At 43.4% G+C, this 23,205-nt stretch overlaps 1 protein-coding gene across 1 annotated transcript; it reads right to left on the bottom strand.

Annotated features, from left to right (window-relative positions):
* Nucleotides 1-1,520: 1,520 nt before the first annotated feature.
* On the bottom strand, nt 1,521-22,992 carry LOC131887414 (mitochondrial carnitine/acylcarnitine carrier protein-like). Its single transcript, XM_059236019.1, is given in 7 exon segments — nt 1,521-1,741; nt 1,744-1,839; nt 1,930-2,109; nt 6,251-6,371; nt 11,039-11,235; nt 12,405-12,519; nt 22,619-22,992. Coding segments are annotated over 7 exon segments (957 nt in total). The 5' UTR covers nt 22,736-22,992; the 3' UTR covers nt 1,521-1,610.
* Nucleotides 22,993-23,205: the final 213 nt, after the last annotated feature.

Genomic DNA, 23,205 nt, shown 5'->3' with positions numbered 1-23,205 from the left:
AGCAGGGCTCCAAAGAACAAAACATTCAGCAAAAGATACAACGTACCATTCCTCATAGCTTTTCGGAGGCATTTTGAGCACATTGAATTGGGAGATGGTAGCTATCTCAATTTATCAATGACACGAACTGCCATTTATCAGATGGTTGGGTGAGAATATAGAAACGGCTGATGAATAATTTTAAGGTACTGGAACAATGGTCTTAGGGTCGTCAAACATATAGCGGGGCGTTCCCACATTCCTATTCATTTTCTTGGAAAGGTCTTGGTTCAACTCCGCAAGAACCAAAGAAAGAAATATACAAGATACCAGGTGACACACAAGTCCATGTGGCGGGTCCGAGGGCCGCGGTCACAGACCTGCTCCAGTTGAACACCTGGTCCGATTCATACATTTTTCTCTGGAGGAGTAGCATAAATCTACAACTCTACCCGATATTTTTTTGAAGCTCTACAAGTTTCTGGGCCACGACCACGTCCGCCATCCACATCCGCATCCGTCTTGATGTAGCTGATGCTGAACATAGTGAGGCTGGAGCAACCGAACAAAAAATACATAAAACAAATCTGGTTCAGGGGCGTTGTTACAGTATTTGTTCAGTTTTTTTACGCAAATGGAAAGGCTAACTTTTTTCAAAGGCTCAAAATTGCAATTCATATCACAAAAAGCAACTGCCGCGGTGATGAGGTTTACACTCAAAACAAAAACGCAATCACGAATTACGGTGGGAAAATGGCACACAAATTAGAGTGTGTCACACGGACTTGTGAGTCACCCGGTAGTTTTAGATTTTTATGATCATCCTTTTTTTTCAAGTTGATTATTGTTCTGTGCCCTTGGGCACATACTAATAAAATCGAAAGAAGATTAATTGCTCAATTAATTGATTAAATCAGCTCAAAATTATCATACCAGCCTACATGGTTTCGTTTGATTTTTCACGGGCCTTTTTAACCGCTACAGGGAAGGTAATCCCAGTACTATTAAAATGAAGGGTTATAATTCGTCCATTTATTACCCTTTAATCTTTAAATGAAATTTGGTCTAACAACGAATTTTGAGTTGGCAACCGAGCTAGTCCTTGAATGTAGGATTGATCTGGAATGCTACTTAAGAATTTGTCCAAGTCTGACTTGAAAGATGCAACCGGATCAATAAGGTCTATGTCTTGCCTACAAATATTAGAGGGAAGCAAATGGTACAATGCGCGGGCCCGTGAAAGACGAGAGGTGGACTTCATTGTTCAAACTTTCTTCGCCGACTAATATCTTTTATACTTCGGAATGGTGTGCCCAAAGAGCCTAAATGGCGATTGATTCTAAAAAATGTTCCTAAAAACATATAAAACTATGGACAATAATCTAAACCGAACTCATTCATTTTGGTTACCTGCTCATAAAGTGGTTATGGAACATATGATTAAAACTTTGTCTTCGCAAACTTCCGTTCGCATAAATACGCAAGCTTCGTCTCGCCCACCATTTCTGCTATAAAAAGAGTAACTTTTGGAAACAACCTTTTATTTATTAAAACCAACTAGCAACAACAGAAACCAATACAAATTTGATAATAGTTGCATTACAGGCAAGCCAGAATGTCATTTTAAATGCTCAAGAGTCATCAAGGACCATGTCATTCTGAAGAGGCGCCAGGTTAAACGTCTTAGAGTCCAAAGAGCTCATCCCACTCATGGCAACCTCATAACCCAAAAAGCAACAGGCATTGGCTGGAAAGGCCTGAGCATAACAGGTACGCAACCCTTGTAAAGGGCTCGCACACCCTCCTCTTTCATCAGATGGCGGAACACATCTCGTACGCCACTATAAGTTCCTTCCGGGGCTGGAATATGCAAAATACAATTTCATGTCAGTTTTGGACGCCTTTGGACTCGAGAACTGGGTGAACATTCCCACACCGGTTCTGACTTACCAGTTTGAAGCCGGCTTTTGATCACATCAGGCGGAATGGCAACCATCCAGTTGAAAATACCAGCCATACCCCGGCCAAAATTGTTCGTCCAAGCTCAACTGGGATCGATCGCCTCCTTCAGGACCAAACTCCTTTGGATGATCTCATACGATCCAAAATAGGCTGCACTGGCGGGAACATCTGGAAACAAGGCGCGGCCAATTTAGTCTACATTGACACAATCAAAGGATTAAGAAGACCATTCAACACTCGACTTAGGCACAACCGGATGTTCACGAAGTATCTTCGATGCATTGAAGGATTTTTACATCTTTACCTGACAGTATTAGGCACTGTTTGATCCCGTTGAATAGACTCCAAATACTGCCTGGTAAGACGGAGAACTCCGTTCCATGAACTTATTTTCCGTCGGTGCAATCTTCATTGGTCCTTGGCGATATTTTGATGAGCAGGTACATCTTTACCTGACAGTATTAGAGAGGTGAGATTCACCATGTGGCGTCCAAAACTGACGAGGTAAGATGTAACTGCAAATCAAGTCTTCTTTTGGTTCCATCTGCTCACTTCTTAGATGGCTCACCAGTATGTTTGTTAGAGCAATTAGGTTTAATAAGAGAACACGTGTACCTTGCACCTAGGGAATTCTGAGCCAACGAGATTATGAGTGAGGGACTGGGTGAGAGAGTGAATGAGAAAAGGATGTTCGTCAAAGCCAACAGCTATCGCCTCTACATTCATGAACTTGGAAGAGCTTGTTGTTACTAGATGCTCATGAGCAGTGGCAAGAAATACAACTATCCCTGCCTGCTAGCATCAATTACACTCTACTTTTTCTTATCAGACATGGACTGTGTGTACAAATCATTGCTAAATTTGTTTAGCCTGATAATTTCAGACATCCCAAAGCCCCTGTTGCAAAGGTTATTGAATTCGAATCAATTTCCCACCAGAAAACACGAAAAGTGTACTTCATTTGAAGAGAAAGCAAACACATTTGAGTGTACGTACATCTATCTGGCTTTCTTTCTTTTCCAAAGAATTCACCCTCAGATAATTTACCAAGATAAGGATCTATTTCGACCAGCAGATGATCGAAACAATTTCACCACCAAAAAGGCGAACTCCGTCAAGACCTCGTTCGTTTCGTCCCCCGAGCGACACAAAAAATGCTTGTATTTATCTAGCCCCTCTGAGCAAACAAATACACTTCGTTTTCACAATGGGCCACGTGGTGAGTGTCTCTCCATGTTCTAAACTGGGCAAGAAGTATTGATCCTGGGATCAACTAGGAATGTGGGACGAGTCAAATACCCTCACCCAGAAAATTGGCAAAGGCACCACCTGACCGGGCAGTCGACAGCATCGTTGCTTCAACTGTCCCAGAAAATTGGCAAAGGCACCACCTGACCGGGCAGTCGACAGCATCGTTGCTTCAACTGTAGCTGTGGCTGTTGCTGTTGTTGCCGAGCATGTCGAACCCCGGAAAGTGCCAGAATATCACAATGATAAAAATCTCACTAACTGCCATCGATTCGCACAGGAGCGAAAACTCGGTAGAAATTCGACCGAGGATTTAATGAGGCAATCCACTCGCCATGCTTTATTTTCGCGATTGAAGGGATAGTAAGAGGTTCATTCAAACTTGCTCAGTAGCTGCTCTGTCGGGGTAAAAGCTGAACGAAAAGTCCGTTTGCAAAAGAAAATACGACCGGATCATTGTCCTTTCGAGGTTTTGGATTACATCCAAAGCCCAAGAAATACTCAAGTGGGCCGGATTGAAGGGAGAAGGCAGGGCGAAGACAGAGATAAGTGGCTTCAATTGCACTTCCAGTTTGCCAAGGGGAGGAATGATTGCCTGATTAATAGGCGAAAAGACTCTCTCACACACACACACACACACTCACATTCATGCTTGAATATGTGTATTTTGAAGAAGAAGAAAAAAGCGACAACGGGAATGTGGTCCAATTGACATGGGAAATTTGGAATTCGCCAAGTTCCATTTGTAGACACAAAGAGTGTTTAGAAAGCACCATTATTCATGTTCCACCTCTCTGCACACAGACATACTTGCCATTTTGGAACATACGCACAGTGGACCGCTCGACGGAGGGACGATGGAGTGATGAACCGATGATTCTGCGAGGACTCGAGCGATACTCAGGGGATGACCTCAAAAGTCGTTTATTTCTCGAAACTTGTTCCTCGTGGACAAACAAATGTGAGTGACCTCCTTCCTTACTTACTTGCTTGCTGTCTCTCTGCTTCTCTCTCTCTCTCTCTCATCTCCCTGGGCGAGACAAGAGAAAGACGAAGAAGCAGAAGAGAGCAACGTCGACGAACAGAAAAAGGAGTCATTTCCTTCAGAATTTTGATGAATGAGGAGATATTTCTCTCTAATGAACTTGGAAAGATCACAAGGAGGAGCTTGTGTCTCCCTCCTTATTGAAAAGTGTACCCTAAGCTGGCCTGATCCATTCTACTTGAGCATTGTTCCACCTCCTCTTGACAAACTAATCCATCTGGCATCACAATTTCATGCACTTTGAAATTCGTCTCGAGAGGAAAGCAGGTCAGCGACTTTAACAAACGAATGCAAATGCGATCTCACCTTCTCGTCCAAATCGAGCATTGAGCGGCAGAAAAGTGGAGATGACTGGTCGGCAAAAACAACGGCGAATCAGAATCAAATACTATGTGGGAACAGCTCCAAGCACAGGGACAAAAAGATGCAGCACTCTCCTTCCTCGTTCTTCTTGTCCTCCGTGAAGGATGCACAAGTGGGATGATGATGATTTCTACCCTCGCTGGTGGGAAGCGGAAGAATTACTAACGAGAACAGCAAAAAGGTCGACATTACAACTTATTGTAGAAAGGCAGTTGTGAGTAGCTACTAGTTTACAGGATGGATGGATGGATAGATGGATGGATGGATGAATCGATGAATCGATGTATGGATGTATGGATGGGCACACAACTCACTAGCATAAACGCACACACTCACACACATGTACCGAGTCTCCAAGCAAGTAAAGGGACAACGAGAAGTTAGTTAGTTGCTCGTTGAAATATCGTTGATGTTGTACTAAGACTCGTCCTAGCCAGACTGCACCTCGATGGACGATGGAATGAAGCCGAAGCCTGTGACGAGATGGGAGGAGGCCAATCGGACGAGAAAGAGTATTCCTGCAGTAACAACAACATCACCACCACCACCAACAAGAGCAACAACAACCACAGCAACTGCTACTCCTCCACTGCTCCAGCTACTTTTACTGAAGTGGTGCTGAGTGATATTAGGAGACGACGGAGGACGAAGAAGAAGTCGAAGTTGAAGTCGCCGTGGAGAGGACGAAGAGCCAGGAGGACGAGAAGGAGGAGGAGAAGAAGACACCCGACTTGGTCACCGACCGGGAGAGTCGTCGACCGTCCGTCCGTCCGTCCGTTCGTTCGTTCGTCGCGGGACCGAGAGGGCAAAACCGGTAATCCTAGAAGCCAATGAAATGCATTGCACCCGTCTCATACATTTATACGTACACATACTACATACATACTTATATACAAACTCTAGGACGGGCACTGTGCTCTCAATTGATGGCCTTAGTCGAGGCCAGCATTTTGTCTCTTCCGAGCAACTGGAGCAAATAATGTGTCCCCGGGATCGATTGGGATTCGACCATCACCGCTCTCCATAGTCGACTTTTTTCAAGCTCTTGCCGAATTGAAACGAAAGAAGAACACTAAGCACCACACTGGATGATGAACTCCTGCTACGACAGAATTCAATAGGTTTTGGAAAAGAAAATCCACTTTGAAAGCTGCCACTACCCTCGGCTAAGATATCTTCCGAGCGAGTAGGAGACAAACCAAAATGCTTGCAAGCAAGCAAGCAGGCAATCTAATCTGATTATTTAATCACTCCAAGGGAGGAGTAACCGGCTCCCTTCACCCTGACCAAGACGGCTTCATCATTGGGCCAAGAAATTACCTCCCGTCCCATGGAAATCCAACCTGGTCACGAAAGCCCAGGCCTCAGATTGCATGCCGGTGGCATCATGACCAATACCTGTTTCTTCAGCAATACGCTCAGCCATGTACTCGGCTTAGTTAAGGATGCTGGCCTCGCAGCCGAAATTCCCCTCCCCCTCTCTCATTGTCCCTCTCTCTTCCTCTTTCTCTTGCATTCTCCCTCCCTGGATTAAGAATTTATTAGATCGCTAACACATTATTACAGGGAACATGATGTCATATACGAAATGCACAGAGATAGAAAGAAGAGCTCATCACATCTCTTAGTCCCAACATGGAACGAGAAACTTACCTCGGAGGAGGGTGGCGCAGGTCCCCTTGTAAATGCTTTTCAATCCACCTTCTCGGTACAGAGATTTCGCCACATCCACTGGTCCAGAATACTTGGCCGGTCCAGTGCTAGCTTGTTGGACCTACAAGGAAGAGAGAGAGAGAGGAGTGTAAAGAAAACATGTTTAAAGTCGTTTGGCCCGCCTGACTGGGTGCACTTGAGAGTACGTGCATGTGTGTATTTCTTTCAATTGGACTTTCACGGCTCTAAAACGTGTGGGAACATTCTTGTCAAGAAAATGGCTGGCCAAGAACTCCCATGTCGACGACCAATTCAGATTTGGTCACTCAAGCACATTGAGACGGTATAATTTAGTGGAGCCACCCCGAGCTCAATCAAGCCCGAATAAAAGGGCCAAGGAGGTCACCCCGACCAGAGTGGTATTTTTCTCCTCAAAATCCAGACACACTGTATATGCAGTGCTTTACATATGTGTGTGACATGTACGTCAATGAGTTGCATTAGAGCGATCAATCAGCGCCGGTCAATGAGATTAGCTCAAAAAGTGTTTCCATTTAGGGGAAAATAAACTGTGAAAACGCCACCCTTCCATATCGTTTGGGAATGTGTGTGTGTGTGTGTTTGAATGAAAAAGAAAACTTGTTGTAAGTGAAATGTTTTTGGGGTGCTCTGCAGGCTGGTAGCTGGGTGAGTGAGACGGGTACTCCTCAGGATGAGGATGTGCGTGTATTATGCCTGCTCCTTCCTGAATGCCACGGAATGTCAATAAGATTTACGGTCAGGGGAGACGCGGAGTAAAAGCATCCCGGAATGCCATAACTTGAGTGGGTCAATTTTTCCAGCTTGCAAAGTGTCATTCGGGGTTGGAGACGACCCAAAATGTAAGGCGGAGGAGTAACCCACTCCTCTCTAGCTCTGGTCTCGTCGTCTTCTGTTTCCCACATTGAAATGTTGCCATTCCCCCCAATGATCGTGGTGCATGGCGATCGAGAGCCCACCCCAAATCGAGATAGATTTGTAGAGAGCGCGAGGGAAATAGGAGTCGACATTTAAAGGCAACAGACTCGACAGTACAGCAATTTGGGGTTCAATTCGTTCGCAATCAATTGCATTGGAAAAAAATAGAAATAGCGAGAGAAAACGGCACGTGAGCGAGGAGAAACGGAAAGGGAATCGGAAACATGATGCTAAATCCAAGTTTTTGCATCATCCCAAAGGGCTAGATTAGATGTGGACAGGCCCGGAGGAGAGAAATAAGTTGCACGTGGCCAATGATTTGAGATTGGCCATATTTGGGCTTGGACAGCTCCGATCTTTATAGGGCACAGAGTGTCGGATACAGGCGTCAGTCCATTTGTCGTCTTCCGTGAACCGAATGGATAAGTTTTGCAAGTGGGTTGTGCGAAAAGCCGATTCGCAAGAATCTGCCGTAAAGCTGGCTTTGTCGATGAAATATAGGACTGATATTGATCCCATCGATTAAGGAGTTCGCCGGAAAGAGTTACGAGCATTTATGTTTGGGAAAGATTGAGGGCAGCCAGAGTCGCCAACCTCAGCAGATGAGCCACATGTAGCTTCTACTACTACTACTCATTCTATTACTACTGTCACTAGCTAGCCTTGTTCCTCATCGAGTTTCTCTGGCCTCCCTCAAGTTTTATGATCTGTTAGTGTGAAAATTGGCCGTGAGATCCCAAGATATTTCAACTATGACAGACGAGGAAAATAAACCTCATCTCCATTTGTGGGTGAGCTCATCTTGTCGGGAATTCAAACGAATTCAGTCCATAACTCTTTGAAGACGATCATGTCTCAAATATGTCCAGGTCAAACTTGCAACATATGGATGATTCAAGCTTACCCAAGACTTTGAGTTTGAGTACATAATTGTCATTGTTGTCTAACAGGAACAGGCAACGACCTATGCAAGTACTGATAAAAGCGCGTCTGATCGTCCTGAGCTTAAGCCTTGCAGTAACTTTAAATGTGTCACAAATGGGGTCAGAATTGACATTCTCGAGTGTAAAACATCTTTCAGGACCAAATGCTACATTCAAGCCTTGCTTTCAAGAATGCTTGGAATCGAATTCGATTCTTTGAAGCTGGAAATCGACTAAGGCACATGGATGGCAAAAAAAAAGAAATCTGCTGTTGCTTGTTGAGGCAGAGGTCGTTGTCGTTGCCGTTGTTGTTGCCGTTGTTGCTGTTGCCGTTCGACGAACAAACCTGAGTCGCCAAAAGTGATGATGATCAGATTTCACCTCAAAATGACAACATGGGGGTACAAGATCACGTTACAAGAGAAGAATAAGTGAGAAAAGCAGAAGACACAAAGGAAACAGAAGTACCTCTCATTTGTGACTCTTTGAGCCCCGACGACACCCAGTCATCGTGGCTGAAGGCAATTCATTTCCATTGACCGGAACCGGGGCCCGCTTTTCTTGCTGGATCCACAAACAATACAGCCAGCGACAAAAGTCAACTGATGACAACTATTCATCGGCTAATGGTGATGATGACGATGGCTCTCATTCAAATCTAGGACTACAACGACTGCTATTACTACAGGCTTTATCAGTACAACGCAGCGTTTAAAAGACTCTATTCCTGATTTTATGATGCTGGCAAAAAACCCAGGGAGTTCGAGCAGAACATTCCGGTCTGACTAGTTGCGCGATCTAGCAGGAAAGAATGCTCTTTATTGGACATAATGCGGTCCCAAGTGTTTGCTTGTCTTCTAAGAATTGCAGTTTTAGCGGCAAGACTCGCGGCGCCAATTTTGTGAATGAAGCCAGGGACAGAAAAAAATTGACACCCATTTCAAAGATGAGTCGCGGTTTTTCTGACCCCGACAGTAATATGTCAGTCCCATTGTTGGTCACGTCTAAAAGCAAGGCTGGATTTCTTTTTGACGTGGTTAACAATTAAAGACAAAGCATTTCAATCAACCCCTGGAATGGGTGAGCTGGGGACTTACGTAATGTAGGAGGATGATCCCGCAGTTCCCAGTCATCCTGCTTTATGACCAATGTGAAGACAGACATCTGTCTCAACTTCCAAACTGATTTGGATTCATGACCAAAGTCGCGGTGCTCCTCATTCCCTTTCGCTTCGTATCTTTCTCACAACGAGCAGCTTGGACGGACGATGTACGGATTACGGACCAAGGAAGGAGTGGGCACGCCATTCCAAGAGATGTCAAAGCCTGATAAAAGCGCAAAACTGAGGTTGGGCTTAACCGCATTGACTTCGCTTTTCGAGAAAGGCACTGAAGTTCGTCTCAAGTCTGATGAAGATCTGACTTGGCGTTCGACAACGAGTCATCCAAGCCCATTATTCCTCACTTCAATTTCTGCCGATTGAGTATGAAATGGATCGGGTTTTTCTTCTCGCTCCCTTTTTGCCCATGATATGACCATGTTGGGTGACACGTTTTAGATGTCTCAAAAATAGATGGAGGTGGTTTGATCATCATTTGAAACACACAAGAGCTTGAAGGCATGGATCAAAAGAGGCAGGGAGGACTAACTTGTTTCACTTTAGGCCTGTGGTCAAGATTAGGGCGTTAGGGTGTTAGGAAGAGGAAGACTTTCGTTCGTTACTCAGGGTGACCGGAGGAATTCGAAGTTGAGCGTCCAAAAGTGCATTTACTGATCCGCTACACAGATAGATACTGACACAAATCCAGACAAACATCGCGATGACTCCAAGTGGATATGAAATGCTTGAAAGCACAGTCAATGCCCTAAGTCCAGGCTCGGCGGTCACTTTAGTTTCCCAACAATTTCAGCCAGGTGCAGGAGAGAGCTTTCTTGAAAGGGAGAGGGGTAATGGGCATGAAGTCTCAATGGCAAGATGAAGGGAAAAAAAGATCACTTTTTGTGGAACCCAATAAATACTAGACAGGCATATCTGGAAATTCTTGTAACGAGACTGTCCTGCTGGCCAATTGACAATCAAATCGTTTTAGGACGTTTCAGGTGTTTTTGCCAGACCAAGCAAATTGTGAATGTTCACAAGTTTTCTCCCTGAAATCGCCGCCTTCATGAATAAGTATTATCATAATATTTCACTTTTAAGATACCCTGATTGCTTAATTGACATGACGTTCGTTCCCAATGACCAATTTTGGGGTCTTCAGAGTTGTGAAATATCGCCCCCATGCCAATGCAATATGGCCAGCCTTTCGTTCTAACACCTGTTCTGAAAAACTCCATGTCAATCAGAGCACTAGTTGTTTGGTAATGGAAGTAGGGTTCGGAAATGTAAAGCCAGGACTTTCATTCGAATTTATGAAATACAAATCAACGTCAGTGTTTTTCTCTAATCTAGCATGCTTCAGACTTCCGGTTCAAGAACTCCCGTCTCACGTGGGGAAAAATTAACAAGAAGACAGCTGGACGGACACCACAATCATCCTGGCATAGCTCTCCAGAGCTGGCTTGCTTGCACGTGGCTGGAGCTTCCATTTTCTTCACTTGGCCAATTTAGATTGTAGAGAAAAATTTATGGGGGTGTCTGCTCTCTCTTTGGGCTCAAAATCTCTCACCGTGCTAGCCGAACTCTCATTCTTACTCTCGCATCATCATGATCATCATCATCATCATTTGAGAGTCCGTACTCTCAAGGAACAGAGGGCAATAGACCCCAAGAACGGGGAAAATCAGACATTTAAGCTAACAGCGGGGGTCCCAAATATTTGTCAAAGAAGAAGGCTTGGCGGAAGAGTGAGAGCGAGAAAAAAAGTCATATTTGCCCGATGATTTGCTATGAATACGATTCACGTACCTGGAGTAAGCACTTGATCCGCTCTCCTGGAGCCATGACGACCGTGGTGAGAATTCCAGAAATTCCTCCTGCAATGCCCAATTGGACGTTGTTCAATTGCTCATCCGCATGATTTTGTTGGAGTTTCTTGCCCAGACCAAAGCCCATGAAACTCAGGGCAAATATCGGAGCCACGCCGACCAAAGGTGCGCCCATTCCTGCGACCAAAAGGGTACAAATTAATGCATTACACAATGGGAACACATGTTTCGAGATCTCTACGAACACATACACAATCCACTACGTACGTATTCGCATGAATGACTAGTCATGAATAAGGGGTATGATTGGGGAGAGGTTAAAGAATTACTGGACGAGCGAAGCCAATCGCAGGGTTTGACTTTTTTGAGCCGACTAACACACCATGAAATCCTAACAAAGGAGACACCACCTTCTTCCACCTATTGAGTTAAAAACCAAAAACCACAACAACTCGTCGGGGAGAAAAAAAATCTCAAACACTTCACGAATTCTGCGTGCTCACACAGAGCTAGAAAGAATTCTACAAGAATCATGGTTCTCTCAAAGTCCTGATGAGAATAGCTTCATTATCGAACCTGTCTTTTAATCGTTGCCGATTTATCTGTCAGGTTTGAGCTTTGGCAAACACTTGAGAATGACTAAAACTTCCGAGCTGAGCTTCTGACACTTTCGGACGCTCAATAAAATACTCAACTAGGGCGTGGCAAAGGGTTCATGTCGACTCAAGTGAGGTCATTCCGTTCTTTCAGATCTGATGCAATCCATTTAAGCTCGTTGAAACAGAGTGGAATCAACCAATAAATCAGAGACACCGAACCACCTCTTTGCTCTCTAGATCAGTTATATGGCTAGCTGATGCATTGACGAAATGTTTGCATTCTCAACCGCTTAGACAACTGCCTTGAGGCAATTGTCACAGCTTAGAAATACGCTAAAAGAATGCATCTTTTAAAGCTAGCTCGAAAGATCTCGCTTGCTGGCAGGCACCTTTAGACTCTTCTTTGCATATGAAGAACCGACCACAATGAGCTCGTTTTCAAATATCGACATTCCATTTTTTCTGAATGCAATCAACAATCGGGCAATTCGGTTGAAAGGCAGTTTATCTCGCGAATGGAGACGATTGTCCTTGCTTTTGTGGACGATTTTTTAAACAGGATCGAAACAGGTTTGAGATACTTGTTGTTCACCGTGTTACGTGATATCTCTGTGTATACAAAATTGTGCGAGAGGCGATGACTATAACAACATCAATCGCAGTGAGTACTCTAATCATACCATTAACGATAGCATGAGCCACGTCATAATGAGACGAACTAGTTTGAAATCTAACTCTCAGCTATACCTTTGTAAAGTCCCGTGACACCTTCCAATTTGACCGTCTTCATGACACAATCCACGGTTCCCGTGTACATGGGAGGCTGCCCAGGTTTGGGATTGGGCATGGTTTGGAGACGTACCTGGAATTCGAGGACAAACATGACCGTTATAAGACCTGGACACATGGCGTTAGATACGTAGAGAGATATGACTTTGAACGAGAGAGAGGTTGTTCCTTACGCTGAGCCATGGTAGAGGTTGAAGAGCTCCTCGCGAGTTTTGTGAACTTCATCTGGAATGCGAGGCTGGGCAAATAGAGCTCAATCTGCGCATACAAACGCACAGAAGTCGGGATTCACAACTCGTCCGTCTCCTTCAACGGCAATGCTTCTCCAACTAAGACAAGACGACGACTCAGACGACTAAGTACATATGTACGTACATACATACGCACATGCATACATACATACATACATACATACATACATACATACATACATACAAACAGGGAGCGGAGAAGAGGAATCCTCCACAAAATGTCTTTTGAGTCGCTCCAAAAGAGCAAGAGGAATTTCGAGGCGATATGTGATAAGCGAGGAAGAAAATACCGAAATCCGGCTACGTTGATGTCACTCAACACGGATACAGCATCAGTATCGCATCTCGTAAATCCTTGTCATTGTGTTCTCCATTCGCAGGGGTGGCCATGGAGCAATCAAAGCAGGACCCCGGATCCAAATGCTTTGTGGAACAGCGGGAGACACCAAACTGAATTTGAATGAATACGTCGGCCTTCACTTTGACCACAAGGTCCAAGAGACCTCAAGAACACACATGAACCATGGCTGAATTAGTGAGCACGAGTTTATGACAAGGAAACACCAGCTCGTTAGACGGTTCGTGGACTAATGGATTGACTGCACTCCTCATGTCTTGTCAAAACCTCGAACGGCCGGTTTCTTCGCTCTTCAGATCGGTCTCGTTCTATGGATCCCTCGATCCCTCGCTCCGTTCCGATCCCGTCTACCGTACCGCTTATGTAGTATATGCAGCATAGTGCTACTATGTGCTACAATGCCTATCTGCTAAACAGTGTGCAAGAGCATGGAGGCGAGTGTGTATGAGTGAATGAGTGAGTGAGTAAGTGAGTGTGGTGGATATGCTGGCGTAGCTTCGAGTAGCTCGTTCAACTACTCCCATCACACTTAATCCGACAAAGCTGGCCGTGATGATGAGACCAGTCACCTTCTGGCTTCTCCTTCCCCCTTCACAATGCTCTCCTCGGAGAAGGAGACATTTATACACATGTGGCTTCTAATTCCTTGAGCGAGGATGGAGCAACTTAGCCCAAAGGTTTGCCAAAGTTGCAGTTTTCTCGATCGCGGTGTCGTCCTCCACTTTGTGGATAGAGGAACGTGGAGAACTCTAGAAGTCACGCGGAGAGTATCTATTATCTAGGCTGCTCCATGTTGACTTGCCACTCAGGGGGAGGAAGAAATGGTGAGCGAGAAAGATGAGGCAAATCATGGTCAACAATCATTTGACCACTTCCATCTTCCCCTAAACATCCATCTCCACACTCACTCACACACTCACTCACACTCTCAGGTGGTTAGTGGCCAATGGCCAGTGGCCAGTCCACAAAAAAACCTCCGAACTGGTCTGACCAGAGTCTGAACCGACGTCGAGCTGATTTTCGTGAAGGAAGGTATGATGTTTTCACGACGTACGTGCCAAAAGGTCGTTTGATTACCCACTTTTCGGGTAGCTTTAGTCTCAAACCCAAAGCATGGGTATGAATGATGGCCATCAAAGCCAAACAAATAAACACAACGCTCTGAGTCTCTCAAATTCGGAAGGGCGGAAGCGAAATCAAATCTAGATATTTATGTATTTGTAATCTTAGGACACAAGCAACGTTTCCGGAATCAAATATAAAGATATCTGGCAGCGAGTGTTGACCTCTATATTTTGAAAATAAATCTTTTATAAACTATCTCTGGTTAGTTCATGTAAGTTTTAATATGCTCCAAATGAGCGCAAATACTTCAAACCCAAATGCATACTTCAGGAATCTCGACGATTTTTTCAATTTTATGAAGACGTCCATTGCAGCATTCATCCAGAGATAGTAAATCTACACACAGGGAGGGAGTGCATACATTTTGTGCACCGTGCAATCATTCCTTTTTATATCTATCTATCTGAGACTGCTTATCAGAAAGTAACATCTATTCAATCTAGAGCAATGTTAAGTAAAAAAAAAAAAAACATTAACTCGTTTTTTTATAAAATATGCAAATGAGTTTCAACCTCAGGCGAGCATCTAGTCCAACCCTTCCCTTTCGTGTAACAACCTCGTTCCCGGATCGACATTTCCGAAACGATGTTTTCAAGCAACAAAGTCGCAACTGTGGGGGTGAACTTTTCCTCGGTGATGTCACACGGAAGAACGATCCCGGGTTGGTGTGGCCCCTGAGTTGTGGCCAAAGACCCACTCCATCGACTCCACAGAGAGGAGTCATTCCTTCCATATACACACACCTCGCCTCCGTTCTTCAGTATTCCTCCTCCTCCTCCTCCTCCTCTTCCCTCAACACGGGGCAAGAAAAACAAGAATGCTAAGTAACGATGACTAAAGAGACACAACAACGCTCAGTTTCTAGTATGATGAAAGTTGTGAAATGCCAACACCTCGGAATTATGTCAAGCCGACCCAAGGAAGATAGAGCAAGTCTTTTTAACGATCCAACTTGGTCACTTCAAGAGATAAGGGACGGCGCTTGCTGTGCGGAAAGGACCAATTTAGTGGCCTGTTTGACCATTTAGATCAGGGGGAGGTAAGGAGGTATCGTGTCCGCATCTCCAAAACAGGGCAGTAAACCGATGAACAACCGGATTAAGATTCAAACTACTGTTTTAACATAAGCCACCGACATGTTGCATTGGAAGTACAGTACAGGTCATCGGCGTACAAAGTCCAGGCATATGATAGGCGATCCAATTACAAGCCAAACAAAGCTATATCTCCACGCCTCTTTCAACTCAAAGGGTGGGGGAGGGGGGGCTGCCGTCAAAGGAAATGAAAGCTTCGTCAACGACTGGAAAAAAAATCTTTTCTATAGTCGAGTGTACTTCTATTATGTTTTCCTGAACCTTTTAAGCAGTCTTTGACCCCGAAGACCTCGGTCGGAGGATTGGGACCAAATGTGGCAAGTTCGGCGAGATCCAGCACCTGGATCGACAGACCTCGGGAGCAAAAACTGTGTAATGAGTCGAAAAGAATGACATGAATGCAAATTTTACCCTAGGAAAAAGCGCTCAAGTCCAAGTGAAAGCTGCTCATCTGGGTCGACTGTGGATCGTGGATAAGCCACACGAGCTCCAGTGAGGGGAATGAATGTCCCCTAGAGCGACATTTCCTTGTGGATAGCCCGCATATCCCCAATTCGAGGAGGCCAGCAGTTCCAATTTCGTCTCTTTCATTGGACATGCAGACTTGGGGCAAAAAAAAAGGAGACTGGAACTTGGAACGCGTAATGCGACCTAACAGAAAGGTGCCTTTCCAGACAACCCGCGCGATCTTTGGTAGTTTGGTGGACATATATGTATCCCTTCAAAAGAGGGCCATCCATGTGGCACAACACCATCACAGCTATAAGAACGTATGTAAGTGTGCTTGCATCATCTTTTATGCCTGGCCACTCCATGATATAGGTTAAGTACACCCGGTTAATGAGCTAGCACGAACGTATAGGGCAACAATATTCGAGTGCCTCAGAGCTTGCTCATGAAACGTCCAGTAGGTCCGTACGAAGACGAGGACGACGAGGACGGCGCTCAAGTGCGGGAATTTTAATGATTTTCTTTGTCACGGCTTTACAACATCAAGGGGTGGGGAAAGACAGTTCCATTAACTCGATCATGGGCTTCCGAAGTTTAGGAAGCAGCAGTTCTACGAGAATGCTTTTGCTACTTCACTCAAATCTTGCGGAAGCTGGAGATTGGGCAAGTTCTGACGGATTTTATTTGTACCTTGGCGATTTGAATGAAGTCACTCAAATGGATGTACTGATAGAGTATGCATGCAGAACATTGCGAGAGTCTCACCGGGAACTGGAGCCAAATTTCGTAATGTTGTACATCAATGATATCTACGTGACATATGTACAGCAGGAGGTGGGTGAGCTTATGAAAGGGCCAAAAATAACTCGGTGAGAACATTTCCTCTGTACATTTGATCCCTTCTACGGTATTACGAATCTAGCAGAACGGATAGAGACTTGGACAGAAGTTTCCTCTTCTCCGAACGAGACCTTTCCAATCAATCAATTCTTGGAGCGCAAGTCATGAGACTTGAGAGAAAACTGGCTACAGCGAGTTTGAGAGCGAAGCAAAAGCACAAGCAAGCTGGCTGCTGAGGAGAAGGCCAAGAGCAAGTTAGGGCTGACCCACTGAAAACTTGTTCTTCTGGTGAGCTCTGTCTGTCATCAAGATAATTTTTGATGAATGTGCAACTCCTAAAGATCTGAATTGAAGCAAACACACCACAAGGGCCAAAGTCAATGCCAAAATCGGGAGTCAACAGACCTCATATTTCAATGAGACGGCATTGGAATAATCATTATTCATGAGCCAGAGAGTCTTCTTTTTGCCGTTCGTATTGTTCTACTCACTCATTGTACGTCTATCAGAGGCAGGATGCATGAGTCTCTGCAGGAACATCGATTCGTATAATAACTTACATCCACTTATGCGGCTTTATCGCCTGTTCTCTCTTCCTTTCAGATCAACAGCTACCCGAAGGATTAGGAGGAGCACATGTGACTTGATGACGAGTTCGAGCTCGTGAGCAGACATTCAAAGACCGGTAGAAAACTACTCGCTCCTCAGTTCTCAGGCTTCACCAGTCACAACACTCACCACAGATATTTCAGAGTAGATTGTGGAGTGGATAAATTGGAATCGAAATGATCAGACAACACCGAGGGGCAGAGAGTGCTATGATTACCAATGAAGAAATGCTTGCGCCGTAATTCGATCGGGTTGTAGTGCGTGGAATGTGGGGTAAATAGGGCCACGACTTGAGGGAAAGCTTGCAGCAAATTGTTCCAAAATCAGTGTGGAACGATCTGTTTGAGCAAGCTTAGCACCCAAAGCCTGAACACAGAGTATGAACGGTCAGTAGTCACTTGAAATGACAGGGTGAAATCTATCTTGCAGAAAGAAATGTATGCTCCACTCTGGAACGCTCGTAGTTGGGCGAGAGAATTTGGACGTCGAACTTCTCTCGAAGAACAATAATATGCAAGATTCTCAGGTCTTCTTTCCTGCCAATTAGCGCTTATTCACACCTTCACTTGACATTTCGAAAACTCCCTCAAGAATGAACGAAAAGGGCCGGAGAATAAGCTCTGTCTTAGACTAGAGGTAATCGGGTGCAGAAACCAAGTCTGATATGCTTTTTCCATAGCTGTGCCATTTTCATGGACCCCGCGCCATTTAAGAGTTATCGAGGATACCACATGAGTATAAGATGAGATCATACGGTTTGATACAACCATAGCAGACATTACAAAAGATGAAAGAGGAAGAGAGAATGACGAAACCCCTTAACTTGTTGATGGCCGCACATCCTAACAAGAGCTACAAAATGCATGCACTTTCGCTAAATGGCTCTAATTGGCACCCGCTTATTCAATAGAAACATAATCTCAACGAATCTACCTATGATCCACTTGACTTTATGGCTAATTTCAGTGTCAATCCAACGATAACTGACCCTCAATCGTTTTACAACTTCCATCATCCACTTGTTCTGGTTCATCTGTCAGCGACAAATTCAAGTGAATGTTCGTTTACAACTCTAATTCCCGTCTCCAAGATGATAAAAATGAGCTCGCTCTTCACGACATACGTACGTAGTCATCCGACGAGTGTGTTTGGAGGGGCGAAAAGCGCTCAATCCAGACATCGATAGCCATCATGCTGGACAAATTTCTATCCATCGCCCATTCTTATCATGGGGTGACTTCATCTGCTCTCCTTATGAAGATGATGCGGAGCAATCTAACAATTTTCAAGCCAATTTAGTGACACATGATGTGTCTAGCGAGGCCAGTTAGAGATCCAATCTGAACACAAAGAAGGGGTTGAAGAGCTTCCTAGTGGGTGTGCACTAACTACGCTCACTCACTAACTCACTGGATACAGCCCAGCTTTGTTAGCGGAAAATTGACCTCGCCAAGTAATGCAACAACGCTCACTTGGCTCTTGTCCATGGCTCCAAAATTCTCCCGACGACGTCGAAATCAGAGTATTTTCATTTTAACAAGTCTAGAACTGGCAAAGGCCATGAGCGTGCTTCCCGGTCTCGCTCGTGTGAGGTCTTTCAATCCATACAGGAAGACAAATAAGTAAGTTTCAAATTGTATGGTTACCGAAGCCAAGGCTGGATAAATGTCAGACTCTTCAACCAAAAGTCGGATCATATCAAACCAAAAAAATCTAAGCAAAATCAATTCCAGTTTCCCTTGTAATGCTCCTCTGTTTGAGGAAGTAGCATCTAATAAATAATTCAATTCCACATCCACATCCACATTGCTGACATTTGGAAGTTCCATCTTCTACTATACGATGATAAATCCGTGAAACGAGGTTGCGCACAAATCCTCATGGCTTAAATGTTTTCCTTTGATTTTTTTTCTTTGCTTTCAATCTCAAAAATACAAAAGGGATTGGGAAAGCAAGAACTCAGACATGGGACAACATCAGTGTCGGTCTTTGGAAAAGTGCATCCTTTTAGGTCCATTTGGGACAATATCCGGACTTTCGCATGGAAAAGATATGTGGTGCGAAATATACCAAATCTAGGCATGCCATTCCTTTAAAGAGGCAAATCGACTTGAAGTTTAATTTGTTTCATCATGCACATTGCAAATATAGCAGGATCTAAATAAACAACTAGATGATAACTTTGAAAAACACATCACTTGGAAAAAAGAAAATAGTGTGACCAAGCTACCAAGAGTAGCCTGAAAATATCTAGAACAGAATTGTTACTTTCCGGCCCAGTTTTTATTCTTGGACACCACAAGATCCGTAGACTTTAATTTGGTGTCTCTTCCCTCCATTTGCGCTGCATGTCTTAGATTGTAAGCACGGAAATTCCGAAACGAAATTACTTTGCAGCTGTCTGAATCCAACATAAAGAATTCCCCTTGGAGACTTAAAAAATGTAAGTCCATTTATTCACGTGTTTTTGCTCCCGGAAAATCAAGAAACTCAGCAACCGTGTTCTCTTAAGCAAACTCTCACCTTTTTGTCAAAAAATACATATAAATATTTTTATTTAAAAAAAAAATGAACGTCCTGTCCTCATTCATCAACTTCACTGCCCATCACAAGATCAAACTCGTGTCGGGCCTTGGTAAAAGGTCAATTGTTAAACAAAATACTAGACCGTGTCAAGATCCAGACAACTTTCCACCCATGACAGATGACAAGATTCAAGTCCAATCATTGATAACGAAACTTAGCCACCAAACTTAAGAAGAGGGGAAGTCAGCTTTGATCTGCGCACATCTGGGACAAACGGGATGCTATTTTTTTTCGCTTGACAGCGATGTGAGTTTTAAATAAACTTAATGGAGGATTTTCTTCACATCTTGAAGATGATATGGAGTTTGGTCCAAGATTAATTGGCTGTCTCTGAGAGAGCTGTTTATTTGTTGATCAATACTGTTTCATCTTTCGAAATATCGTTGGACATGATGCTGAGATCATGACAAATCCGAAGTGCTTTGGCTCGCTAAGTTGGAAAATATACAGTGTGTCAATCAGTAAGTGGACCTTGAGAGAGAGGGATGAGACGAGAGTCTTGAAATGGACAATTTTGGCAAGGAAAGAGCTTTGGAGTTGCGCATTAACAAATACTTCACATATTTGGACACTAACATCGTGTCAGAAACAAAGCGCAAAACTCGACTACAGAGGACGACTTACTCTCAAAGTGACAAAGAAATGGTCATGCTAAAATCAGCATATTCCGAAAAACGAATTGCTCGCTCAAACATCATTTTTTTTAAACTCCGAGCGAAATACTTCCAACTACCTTTGGACAGGGTATTAGTTGTTCCTCAATAAAGGGAAAGGATTACACTTACAATTACTTTTGTAGTAATCATTTATTAAAAAGTAATTCGTTACACAACCGTTACTCGCTAAAAAATGTAATGGCGTTAGTCGTTACAATTGCTTTTACTAAAATTTTAGGTGACCAATATATTAGTTTTTTTGCCTCATCAAGACCATACTTTGCTAAATAAAGAAGACAAATAATTGTTTCACTTTTGTTTTCAAAGAGTCCTAATACTGCCAATACATATGTTATGCTAATGAGCACTGATAATGTTTATTAGCTTAACATTAGTAATGGGAGGGAGAACTCCGGGGCATAAGCTTTGAAATCATAATCAGAATGAGAACTCACCCAAAGAGTCTTGAAACCAACTTAAATCCAGCCTTCGCACTAACAGCTTTGCCATTTTGACTCCAATATTATAAAGTAAGATTAATCAATGTGCTGCATTTGTGTACGTAAGTTAGCACTGCGTTACCCCCATTCTTGGCCATGCTCGTTTGGCTAAGCCAATGGAAATATTTTTTTCCAATCTTTAACTACTTCAAAAATATCAATCTGATGGGGAAAACATGCCTCATGCCTTTTTGAAATTTGAAACTTGGGAGGCAAAAAAAGGCATATTTAAAAAGTCAAAATAAATCTAATTAGGGTGGGAACTTCGAATCCGGACAAAGTTAAGGAATTATCAAAATAGGTTGTGTTGCAAATTGTGTTTTTTTGTAAATCAAACGTATTCAAATTGAATCTTTAAACTTCGGTTTTATTTTTCCATTGTTATTTGAAACTATCTTCGAAAACACGTCAAAAATGAGAATCTTCGACAGGTTTTGATAAAATACTTCAAATATTTTCCAAATATTTAGCGACTTTCATAATACTTAGAGAGTTTAAGTATCAAATGTACATGTATTGCCAATTCTGGAGTACACATCATTTAAATATTTCACATCTGAAACTGACATCTTTTCCTGAGCTCAACCAGTAATGGAGAATAAAGTCATGGATAGCCATGGGAAGAATTAAGAAATTTGGTGCAACCTACTCAAGCCAAAGGAAGATTTCGCTCTGAGGTAGGGCTTTTAGCTTAACGGAATTTGAATGAGAAGATACAAACAATAATGCAGTGCAAATATAACAAGATTTGAAACCACAAATACCTTCATTATTTTCAAAAGCAAGCACAATTTTCAGCCCTGGGCTTCTTTCTTTGGGATACATGAAAATATAAAAGACTGAACATTTCTGTTAGAAAAGGTTGAAGTTTCCTCGGTTGCCAAGAGGGAAACGAAAAAATTTCATGCCACTCTGGAGCGAAACAAGGAACGAGTAACGAGTATTTTTTTTTTTGGAGCCGTTACAATTTGAGCATTTTAAAGGTAATTGGACTACAATTCCTTTTTCAAAAAAGGAACGAATAACTGTAATTTCGTTACTTTTGCTCTACGTTTGGACCAGTTTGAAGTCCATTCACGAGTAGAGATATCAAGGAAATATCATTAGCAACCATTCTTTCTTTCAATCACTTCAAGGTAACCTAAAAAGAAAGCAATCTGATCTTGGAACAATTAGTTTCAATCACAGTCTGTGGTCTCAAACTTCCACTTTCAGCGTAAGAACGAGGTTGAGTGATTGTTTGCATAATCACGGTTTCGTGATTGTGTGTACCTCCTTTGCGCCAAACTTGTTTTGCATTTTCATCGTTCATGTCCTGCCTGACGACAAACTGGATATGCCTTCTCGACCGACCTTTGACCTGTCATCTCAACCACATATTCTAGGTTGATACCCATGCTTTAGCTTCATGCTATTGCTTCAGCAACATGTGACTTCAAATTGCATGACTAAAAACAGTACACACTTACATGACTTGATAACTAAATAAAATGTTATAAGGGTATAACCGTCAGCATATGACACCCACCCAGCCAACGCCACAGAAACGAAGACACATATATCAATCTCCTGACTCGACAAATTACACACGGGCCGATTTCAAAACCGTTGTCGACCAAGTATCTTTTATCATGATATTGACCAATTCTCCACTTTGGCTTGATCTTTTCCTTCGGGATTAGCTTATATTTGTATCAATTTACCTTGATAGTGTCGAAAGGATGACCCGAGAGGACCGTGCAGATCCCGCCAAACCCCCCGGCGATGAAATCTTTCATGGGGCTGGCCTGAGTCTTGGGCGTGGTTTCCTTTTCAGTCATGATGAGTGTTCAAAAGTCCCGCACACAAAGTATCCCCTCAAATGATTACACAGTCCTATGGCAACTCCTTTAAATGGTTTCAAATGTTTGCATCCACTTGTTTGCGAGTGTCGGAGTGTGGCTGAGGAGCCTGCTTTTATCCGTACTTGATCCGGACACACTTTTACACACACATGCAAGTTGTCCTCTCTAGAGTCTCTGTGCTTGCTTGGCTTGGCTGGGCCTTTGATGGTGTACTATCAGCTGAGAAAACAGGTTGGCCGGGCACGACAAGTCCATTGCCTGCCGACAACAAGTTTCTTCTTTTCATAATCTTTGGTCACAGATTTAGAATTGGATTTAAGCACCCAAGAAAGTTGACCATAGGCATAGGCATCTATATGTAGAGTCACTGAGAAGATTTAACTTGTTAATATTTTCAAGTTGAGTATGTTGAAATTGAGTTTGTCATTGATTTAGAGGGCGAGGAA

This window comes from Tigriopus californicus, chromosome 9, assembly GCF_007210705.1.
Source record: "Tigriopus californicus strain San Diego chromosome 9, Tcal_SD_v2.1, whole genome shotgun sequence".
In the NCBI taxonomy this organism is placed as follows: domain Eukaryota; kingdom Metazoa; phylum Arthropoda; class Copepoda; order Harpacticoida; family Harpacticidae; genus Tigriopus; species Tigriopus californicus.
This window is presented reverse-complemented; position numbering and strand designations above follow the sequence as displayed.